Here is an 11,007-nt window from a genome sequence, read left to right on the forward strand (position 1 = left end):
TGGAGTTACAACCTGCCTTCTTCGCAATACGTGCCATCTCAATATCAAGATCACTAGAAATGTTTCTTGTGTTTGTTACCTAACTCAATGGGGATAAGTTCTTTTAAGAGCAGGAGAGCTGATGTAGTTGCAAGGATGGGCCAACATGAACCAGTCCGAAGACCCAGAGACCAAGATGAACCAGGTCCAAACCTGGCTTTTGGTCCACCAGGGTGTTTTAGGAATTTATTTCTTTATTTGGGTTGTTTTTGTAATTAATCTTTATTATTCAATTTTTGTTAGCAGTTGATTAGTTGTGGAGTTAGAGTTTGATTTAAATTTGTGTTCCAGTTTCAAGATATGATAAAGAGATTAGGAGTCTTTTCCTCTTTATATACATGCTTGTCACCAATGGTTAAGCAGATTAGAATGGCAATATTGAGTATATTTCCCGAGTGTGTGCTGCTGTGCATATCGTGCATTGCATGAACCTGATCTGATCGATTGTTCTCATCCCTCCTTTGGCAACTCTCAACTTGAATCCTCTTAGCAGGTCAGAATTTCTCTCCCTCCCCCCCTTCTATTTACCTGCTTCTAGAATTGAAGGAATCCCTGTCACTTCACTTTTTCAGCCTATAGTTGTTGAGGCACCTAGGCGAACCAAGGTGATTGAGGGGGTTAAAAACCAAGGTGACACCCTGTTCTGATAGAAGTGTTAATCATGTTTTTTTGGTAATAGGTGTTAATCATGTTGAATGTAAAACATGAAGAGGCGGAACCCAGATATAAATTACTGCATATATGTAATCTGTATGAGCATAACGGGTAACCTTTACTTCTTCTCCTTGGTTATTTCCACAATTGTAATGAAATGATCTCTAGATGGATAACCTTAATGGGAAAGATTGTCTATTGTCCTAGATATTGTCATTTTGAGTATAATATTTAAAAAAAAAAAAAAGAAGAGATATAGTAATTTTTGTTCTGTTACTGCATGTCCATTGTTGTTATCTTGAGCTGATTGATTTGTCGATTATCTGGTTGTCTAGTACCTGTGTGATATGCTCTAGTACGTGCTTTTCCATCATGTTCACAATTTAATTTTCTATATTTCTCCACAAGACCATTTGTTATAGTTGTCTTGTAAATTTTTCTGCAGGGCTGGGAAGAAATTGTGGTAAAGCAAGAGCAGGCTAACGAGGGCCAGCCAGAGATGAAACTAGCACTTCCTTCCATGCCGTCTCTCTACATTACCTCTTTTATTTTCCAAGCTTGCAAAGAAATTCATCGAGTTGGAGGTCATGTTGTTGACAAATTTATACTTCAAAAATTTTCTTTGAGACTCCTGGAGAGGGTAAACATCTCTTCTTATCTCTAAGGATGACCAGTATGGCTCTCTAAAATCATTACCTCTGCACACAGTTTTGGTATAGAACTATACTTGTTTCCATCATATTCTTCTTGTATTAGATTTTTTTTCTTCCAGTTAGCTACACATTATTTCTCTGGATAGTGGATATGATAGCTGTGACTCAAGAACATTTCTTAGTGATTCAAATATAACGTATTTGGTCCTTTAAGTGCATCTTCTCCTCCTCCTCCTTCAATGGTGGAATTTGCACCTTGCAAATTTTTATTTGTTCGAGTATGTAAATAAATCGCGAATATAGTCCAAGTTCTTTGGGGAGGAATGACAAATATGAAAATATGGGTTTCTGTTCGTAAAATTTGTGAAAAATGTCGACTGATCCGTAGGCGGGGACTGCTATTCTTTGCTATTCAAACTAATAAATGAGACCTTCGAATGACTAAATAGAGATACCGGGGTGTCTCTTATTAATTTAATGACAAATGACTGCTCCGGTGATTTGGAATAGAATTTAGAATAAAGTAATGTAATTGTAATAATTTTAATTTTTGACTAATGTATATAGTAATAGGCTTCCTTTAAAATAGGACTCCAAAAAAAAAGTAATTAGCTACTTTGGTCTCTCACCCATCTTCCTGTAAAATAGGTAGAATCTCTTTTGAGATTGTTCAAAAAAGTAGTTAATTATCCACATCCTCCTCCCCCCTTACCCCCCCCCCCCCAAATAAATAAAAAAAAAAAAAAAAAAAAGAAGAGAAAAGAAGGTAAAAGTTGTAGTCCTAGCCTTGTATACATTTACCACAGATCCTATTGGTTAACTATTGTTTTACCACCAATTAACTAATATCCCTCTGACTCCGACCGAGGATCAGTGGTGGTGCATTGCATCCAAAACTGGAAAGTTTTCCACCAAGCATGCTACTCGATTTTTAACCTCTAATAGGAATTACAAGCATAGTAGCCTTTCCAGGTGGTGGAATTTTTTTTGGAAGCTTTCTATTCATCCTAAATTTAAAATCTTTTTTTGGCATGTTATAAATGCAGGTATACCAACTAGAGGAATTCTAGCAAAATGGATGGATGTCAATGCCAAGTGTGTCTTGTGCGAAGCTTCTGATGAATCAATCTGGCATATTTTACTCTCTTGCCCTGTGGCAAAGCACATCTGGGCCTCTGGACCCCTTGGGCTCAGGACTGAGCTCCTAGTATCTCAATCTTTCCAATCACTTTGTGTCTCTTTCTTTTCTAACAAGATGTTTAATAAGCAAACACTTACCTGGTTTTTCTCTATTTTTATTATTACATGTTATTTTATATGGGATGCTAGAAATAAACAGTGTTTCCAGGGAAGAAAACTTGAACCTTACCGGATCATGAATTGTATTTACAAATGGCTCAAAGATCTCAATATTTCTCCCCCTATTACCAGAAATTTAGTGCAACCCTCGCCCTCTCCTAGGTGCTTTTTGTCCTCTCCCATGGAGTGCTCAGCTTCTACTGTTTTGTTTTGTGCAGGATCTTTCTCCCCAGGAGTAGGAGGTTCAGCTTGGGCTTTTTTGATTATCTACCATGGAGTGGTTGTTTTGTCGGAAGCTGGAAGAATGGAAGCACATCATATGTTGGAGCCAGAACTGATGGCAATATGGAACGGTGTTCAGGAAGCTACTTCTCACCACTTCTGTCTGGAAGAGATTTGGTGCTCTTCTCGTGATATTCTCTCTATTCTCCCTCAGCCTAGTTCACAGCCGTGGCCGCTTATTTTGACCCCTCTAATCTTGAACATTTTGGACTCTGATCAATCATGTAATCTTGTGTATATGCCCAGGAGTAGCTCGTTTTTTGGTGGGCTAGCTAGTTTACTTAAGGATAATTCTCTGACCTCTTTTGATGTTCCATCCCCCTCTGGGGCTAAAACTGATGTGAACCTTCCTCTTTATTAATAGTAGTTTTTATTTTTCATCAAAAAAACTGTTGTTTTACCACCACATTGACATTCTTGGCAAGTTCATTTGATGGGATTGATTCCACTATCTTGTCATACTGGGATAATTCTGATCAATTTAGTGATATATGATCCACTAGGCAGTGGACTCATCTCCCAATGGAGGTGTGTTTGAGGATAGGGAAACTGAATTCCCCCCCCCCCCCTTTGGTTTCTCTATTTATCACTTTTCTAACCTCTGAGTGGGGAGAAATTATTTACCTCATTTAGTACATCCTTAGTTTCTGATCTGGACATGCTGCAGGTATGAGCCATACCTTTGGAAGAATGTGAAGCGGTCTTACCTAAGACCTGCTGTTCTTTTTGGGTTTTTTGTACAACTTAATCGGGTGTATTCTGGTACACTGCAGAAGTCTTCCTCTACCGAAACAAACATAATGAGATGTTCCAGAGTTCCATGCTTCAAGTACCTTCCAATCAGGTTAATGTTCTTATTTCTTTGAGATAAACTTAAACAATTTCACTTCGTTATTGCATTTTCTCTTAGATATCTGCTGTTTCGAAATGTCGTCTACCAACCTCTTTTTGGCCCTTAATCGAGTGCCAAAATTCTATCATTGTGCTGAATCTTGCTAGAAACTCAAATTAACCTCTCAAGTTGATGAAATGCAATGCTTGGTTCTTGCACCCTCTTTTATTTTTTTTTTCTGTTTTTTTCCCCGGGTGAGGATGTTAGATGATATTGGTGATTCTTTGCTTCTCCAGACTGGGAGTCCTTTTTCCTTCTCAATGTACTTCCTGCTTCTTATTTACATTTTAAAGTAATTGTAAGCCATTCTTTTGTGTTTTTCTTACTTTTTGTTTCTGTTTTTTTTGTTGTTTTTTCCTCGGGTGAGGATGTTTGATGATATTGGTGATTCTTTGCTCCTCCAGACTGGGAGTCCTTTTTCTTTCTCAATGTCCTTCCTACTTCTTATTTACATTTTAAACCTTTGGCTGCCCTTCTTTTCTGTTTCCTATACCTTCTAATCATTTCATTTCCTAGATGATATTTCTTCACTATTGCAGTGGAAACTCTGCACCTGCTTTCATCTTTTCTTCTATTATATATATTTTTTAATTCTTGAAATCTCCTGATATTACAGCTTTTTGATAATCATTTGTTCAGTCATATTGGTTGGATTGATGCTTATCGGTTTGGCATCACTGTCTTGAAGATTCTGAGCTATCTTATGTGTTACTACTCCTAGATTCTTCATGCTGCTTAATGGTTTCTAATTGTTTGTTTTACTCATGATGGTTTTTCAGCGCACCAGCACTGTCGTCAAGAGGGACATCTAAATCATCTCTTCCAATGACCTCAGATGATAATTCTTCCCAAAGCTCTTGGAAGACAATTTCAAATGGCAAATTCTCTCCAAAGCTTGATTTTGATGATAACTCGAGTTTTGGGGTTGCTTGCACCATTTTTGAAATCTTTCATGCAGGTAAAGGCCCTACTTTTTTTTTCTAAATTTTTGTCAGTAGGTTGTCTTTGTGTGTGCATGTGTGTGGATTCTCTCCTTGTCCATGGAGATAGCCTCTACTAACAGGCCTTGGCACCAAAATGTCTCCTCATGGTTTAGGTTTTGGCCAAAAGTTAATGCCACATGGAGAAATAAAGCTTTGTGAAGGTTTATCCAGTCCAGAATTTAAAAATTAGTTGGATAGGTGAAAATACAAGGGAAAGCTCACCGTATGATAAAGCCATATGTTAAGATGTGCTTTGAAATTTGATACATGACCAATCCAGAGCCTAACCTACATATCCAATGATCAGAATGGTCAAATCAGTGGCAGGACACCACTGCTTATGGAGAAATTGTTTTGATCTATGGGGGAAATATTATTTCCCCCGCCCTTTCCTAATAATATTTTTAGTTCAGAAATTTTGAAATTTGCATTATTGAGTAGCTGAAATGATCTAATACGTTTAAACTTTTGGCTTATTGTTAATTGATGATCTGGCAATTCTAGGCTTTGTAACCTGTCTAAGGACCAACAGGCTTGTTGGATTCATGTAGTCAATTTTTATACATGTCAACTGAGTTGGAAACTGAAAAGGGTTTCATCCTTTGGGTTGTTTTTGCCCTTTTTTTATTTAATGTGCAATTTTCAGCCTTGTAGACCTCTGCCATTTGGCAAAAGGGTCAATTTCTCACCTCCCAAAGAAATAATGTTTTGATTGACACATACACAAGACCCAATACATATGTATAATCCCATGACAGGACAAACACAACCACAACCTGAAGCATACAGAAAAACAATCTCATTTGTCTGAAAATATTAAATAAAATTCAAGAAAATCAGAGCTGTTAATTGTTGGTTTGAGTTGGTTCCTGGTTTGATGTGGACAAGGGTGCTAGAAATGCAGCTGATCCACACCTTATCAGATGGGTGGTGATTTACACTTCTTGTGGTGGAAACCCCAATTTTCAGTCTTCAAATCCTGCTTTTGGGGAAGAGCTTTTTTTGCCTCCTGGGAGTTGGAGTTTTTCAGTGGCAATGATTTTGTTTTGGTTTTTTAATACAAGAATGTTATTCATGGTGAAGGATACCCAAAATAACCACCTAGATATACCATGCAAGGCTGCTAAGAAAGTCCTTAACAAAAGGAACTATTCGCACTTCAGTATTAAGAACTAAGTGTAAAATATTATCTTCCGAAATCAGTGCTGCTAAATGTTTCTCTGAAAACCTTTACAATCTGAGCCACAAAATTAAAGGTTTATAATACTGGCTTGCATGTGTTTGAAAATATGAATATAGTTAGAAACCTTGGGACAATGATTTGGAGACACATTCATTCACTTATTTGATGTAATTGCACTAAATATCACTACACAAGCTAGTAACTAATAGAATATAACAAATTTTAAATGAAGCTATTGTAAAGCCATTAAACAAATCTATCAATAGAGAGAAAATAAGTTATTTTGTTCTATCATCACAAACATTTTGAGCTGTGACAGTTAATATAACCTTTGCATATTTGTCACTACAAATTAGGTTCTATATTTTCCCATTTCCTAAGTTCAAGGAACTATTTTCTTGTAGAACTTTTTGAAGGTCCAATCAGTAATATTACTTGTAATTGCAGGTTGGTTCTAGATTTGGGGAGAGCACATTGAAACTGAGCTCCATGCATGCTTGCTGATGGGCAAGTTGGCAAGCTGAAGGACAGATCAGCCGCTGCCATGTCAACATTTGGAGATATTCTACCTGTCCTAGCTGCTTGCCTTTTATCTTTTTACAGCTGGAAGACCTGACCCTTGATTGTAAAACAGGAAATCTCATATCATGCAATTTGCTGAAGAATTAGGAGGATTATTATTTCTCAAACCATAGGTAGTGTCATTAACTCTTTTTGGCCCACTAAAAAACCATGTCCAAAAGAAGAGCAGTTCTTCTACAATGTCAGTCAGAAGGCTAACTGATGCAATCCCAGATCAGAGGAGTTCATGGGTCCCAAAGAGCACACTCTAAGGAGTTCCAACGTACGAGAACAGCTCCCAGTTGTACAGATGGAACTCCCTATGAATCTGCTGCATTCTTGTTTTAGTAAAGGTAATGAAACAAGAATGCAGCAGATTCATAGGGAGCTAAGACTAATGAAATCATAGTTTGAAAGGCATTTGACATATTTTTGTTTTCTTTATTTTTCTTCCCTTACCTTTGCCATCCTTTACAACATAGAGAAAGTGGTTATTTAGTTACTATCTTTTGTTTAGTCATCTTTTGTTAGTTTAATGAGTTTTCTCCTTCAACATCAACCTTTTGAAGAAATTTTGTTGCACCTTTGTCATTTATAATAAGGGAAGGGTTCTCCAAAACACCAGTCTGGGGGAATCTCCCATGCCACACCAATGGCAACACGGATAGTGATATAATCCATATAGACCCACACGGTCAGGATAGGAGAGAGAAAACAGTTATAAAAACCCATGTGAGAGGGAATAGTTTGCATATCTATGTCCTAGGCAGCGATAGAGTAGGTCAAAATGATGTTCTGTATGAGAGGTATTTGAGAAATGCCCTGAAAGACTTAATTGGATGTTGCAGCATATCCCAGCCTGAGTCTGTCTCTCTCCAATCCCTGTGTAAATGATCCCCTGCCCTCTCCTTCCCACTCTCTCCATTGGGTCCAACCAAATTGCTTGCTATGAAACAGCTAAAATTACAAAAGATGTCATTTTATATCTTATTTTCATTTCTCTTTGATGGTACTTTGGGAGTTTGAATAAAACTTTGAATTAGAGTTTTGAGTAACTTTCCTTGCTTACCTTGGACACAATTTTGGTCATTGAGGTGGAATCGTTATCCCCTCCAATTTGCTGCCCCCTCCAAATCCTCCAATTCGTCACATGGGGGCAGAAATGACCACCCTACCCCTGCCCAAAAACACTGCCCAAGGTGGGGTCCACTCCCCCCTATTAGAGGAATTAGAGGTGCCCGCGAATTGGAGGTGATAATTATTCCATTGAGGTTATGTGGGGTCAAATAATTATCACCTCCAATTCGTGGGCACCTCCAATTCCTCCAATTCCTCTAATAGGGGGAGTGGACCCCACCTTGGGCAGTGTTTTCGGACAGGGGGTAGGGTGGTCATTTCTGCCCCCATGTGAGGAATTAGACGAATTGGAGGGGCAGTGAATTGGAGGGGATAACGATTCATGTGGGGTCCTCTATCACATGGACTAACCATGTACTCTCAAGTGGCAAAAAGAGAAGTATTATACTTCGCTGGACATAGTGATACCTAAAAAGACCCATTAGCAAAACAGGAGCCTAAAGGTATTTTTATGACTCTTAGTCTTTGACAACATGTTCCCTCACCTAGTAAGTGGTAAATAGCCTATATTTCTGTTTACCACAATTACAAAATTAGTAATCCGCATTCGTTGCAAAGAAGCCACTCTACACTTACCATGTGTGGGTAAAACGGGATCTTTATCCTCTCCAGTTTCCTGCCTTGCCAAATTCCCCAGTGCCCCTAACAAGGGGGGGGGCAATGACCACCCTACCCTTGCCAAAACACTCTGCCCCAGGTGGGGTCCACCCCTTATTAGAGGCACTGGAGAACTGGGCCGAGCAGGGAACTGGAGGAGATAACTTTCGGATCCAGATCCCTTACGGTGCAATGCCCGTCCTGCTTTGTACTGCACAGACATAGGGCCTCGCGCAATGACCGCCTTACCCCTACTCGGGCAAGGCACTCGGGCAGGGGTAAGGCGGTCATTGCACGCAGCCCAGTGTCTATGCAATATGAGGCAGGACGGGCAGTGCGCCATAGAGGATCCAAATTGATAATCAAGTCCAGGTCACATTCACGTACATGAGTGTACGAGAACGGCTCCCAGCTGTTCAGATGGAATCCACTTTGTGGGACCCACATAGACGGATTCCATCTGTACAGCTGGGAGCTGTTCTCCTACGCTCACGTACGTGAACGTGAGCCCAACTCTAATTTTCCGGGCAAAACGGTAGCTGTGTAAGGAATTAGAAAGCTTACGTGGATCTGATTCCTACCGTTTGTAGGTATGTAAGGAATTAGAAACAGGGTCTGATTACCGTTGGTATATGTGTGAGGAATTAGAAACTTAACTCTTAAGAACATAGTTTGAAAGCCTAAAACAGGTTGGAAAGAAAGTTGCGCGCCTTTTTTTTCTTCGTCCGTTCTTCAACTTCTTTATACAAGATTCTGATTGAAGAGAAAGAGACATGGTGATTGAGGGTTCTGCTGTCATGAAGAGAAAGAGGGATAGGTTCTTTCGGAGTTACGGCGGTGATGGTACAGAGAGATTCTCTGAAAAGATTCTTGCAGAGGTTTTCAAGATTAACCGTGGAGGAGACATTATGATCGTTGAGGAGATTCTGAGAATCAAAGCAATTATTGAAGCAAACTTTAATCAATCTGAAGTGGTATTACTGGAACTTCTAAGGAGGCTTGTGTTGATAGCAGTTTCTTTCAATACATTGAAGGAAACCATGATTGGGATGTCCGTGAAAAGTTTGACGAAGCACAACTCGAAGAGAGTTTGTGAGCTTGCAAGGTATCTCATCACTAAGTGGAGGAGAAAGGTGGATGAGTGGTTGATTGCATCCGAAGCAGCAACAGCAGCAGCAACGAAGGAGGTAGTTACGGTTTCTTCAGCCTCTGATGTAATACTTATTGATGAAGAAGAAAGACTGAAAAGAAACGAGGATGGGTTTTGTGGGAGTGACGGTGGAAGTGATGATACAGAGGCATTTCCTGAGGAGAACGCAGAACAGAACAATAAGATTATTGCAGAGATTTTCAGGATCAACCGTGGAGGAGACATTATGATCCTTGAGGAGCTTCTGAGAATCACAGAAGTTATTAAAGCAAACTTTGATCATTCTGAAGTGGCATTATTAGAAAGTCTAAGGAGGCTTCAGTTGATGGCAGTTTCTGTGGATACATTGAAGGAAACCCAGATTGGAATATCTGTGAAAGGTCTGACGAAGCACAGCTCGAAGAGAGTTCGTGACATTGCAATGTATCTCATCACTGAGTGGAGAAGAAGGGTGGATGAGTGGTTGGTTGCATCCGAAGCAGCAACCTCGGCATTAACATCAGCAGTAACGAAGGATGTAGTTAAGGGTTCCTCAGCCTCTGATGTACTCATTGAAGAAGAAGAAGAAAGACTAAAAGCTAAAATGGAGGTTACAAAGCGGAAGCTAAAAGAAGGGTATCAAAGGGCCGAGAATGCCAAGAAACAACGCCGGGCACGAGTCATGGAGTTGAAGGATCTTCCCAATCAAGGGTTCTGCAACTGTAAAAGTTTTGGGAATAATGGACTCATTTCTGTTTAGTTTGACTTCCTTCTTCTATTTTGAAGGTTTCATTGCAACTGCAAAATTTAAAGAGTTCTTAGTTTGATAATAATAGTAATAGGTCTCCTCAGATTGTTGCTGTATTAGCTCAATTACGAGCAGTGGCTTGCTTAGGCAAATGCTGTTCAATTTTGTATTCCCTTTATAGGCTATTTGCATACACTCACTGCAAAGATTTCTGTAATTGTACAGAACCACAATTTGATCTTAGTAGAATATTTTCTGTTTCTATCTCCTATACCTCATTCAATTCAACTCAAATATTAGTTTGTTCAATTTATAGATAGGGATTTGGAATCAATCCATCATTGGACAATCACAGCATTTTCATCAAAATTGTTTGCTGTTATGAAGATTAATCCTTTTGGTTGACTAGGTTTCTATGTTAGGTCGTGGTTGTTGTGAATTTACTACGATCCATCCCAGAGGAAAACAGAGATTCAGTTATTAAATATGGTTGTAATAAAGGAATTACCTTTTTTAAAATAGGAATGCAGCAGATTCACAGGGAGCCAAGACTAATGAAATCATAGTTCGAAAGGCATTTGACATATTTTTTCTTTGTTTTTCTTCCCTTACCTTTGCCCATCCATTACAACATAGAGAAAACAGGTTATTTAGTTACTCTTTTAACCCTTTTATGACCCAGTTCCTCTATCTAGACTTTCTTCCTCACAAGCTTCTTGCCCCATGAACTATGTGTTAAGTTTTAGCTCTGGATGTTACTGCATTAAGATCTCACAACTTTACTTCACAATAAATCATTGGGTCTTCTCTTAGATTTATGATGCCAAAAGTATGCGGAGTTAACATTAAC

The 11,007-nt window shown here is 39.0% G+C and overlaps 2 protein-coding genes across 2 annotated transcripts; both read left to right on the top strand.

Annotated features, from left to right (window-relative positions):
• Positions 1 to 3,432: 3,432 nt before the first annotated feature.
• On the top strand, positions 3,433 to 6,611 carry LOC122669111 (conserved oligomeric Golgi complex subunit 1-like). Its single transcript, XM_043865787.1, has 3 exons — positions 3,433 to 3,771; positions 4,599 to 4,777; positions 6,433 to 6,611. The coding sequence occupies exons 1-3, from the start codon at positions 3,728 to 3,730 to the stop codon at positions 6,441 to 6,443; spliced, it is 234 nt and encodes a 77-aa protein (XP_043721722.1). The 5' UTR covers positions 3,433 to 3,727; the 3' UTR covers positions 6,444 to 6,611.
• Positions 6,612 to 9,053: 2,442 nt separating this feature from the next.
• LOC122668415 (probable mediator of RNA polymerase II transcription subunit 26b) lies at positions 9,054 to 10,169 on the top strand. The gene has a single exon (XM_043864982.1). It carries the CDS (start codon positions 9,054 to 9,056, stop codon positions 10,167 to 10,169), a length of 1,116 nt encoding a protein of 371 aa, XP_043720917.1.
• Positions 10,170 to 11,007: the final 838 nt, after the last annotated feature.

This window comes from Telopea speciosissima, chromosome 7, assembly GCF_018873765.1.
Source record: "Telopea speciosissima isolate NSW1024214 ecotype Mountain lineage chromosome 7, Tspe_v1, whole genome shotgun sequence".
Classification (NCBI taxonomy): Eukaryota; Viridiplantae; Streptophyta; class Magnoliopsida; order Proteales; family Proteaceae; genus Telopea; species Telopea speciosissima.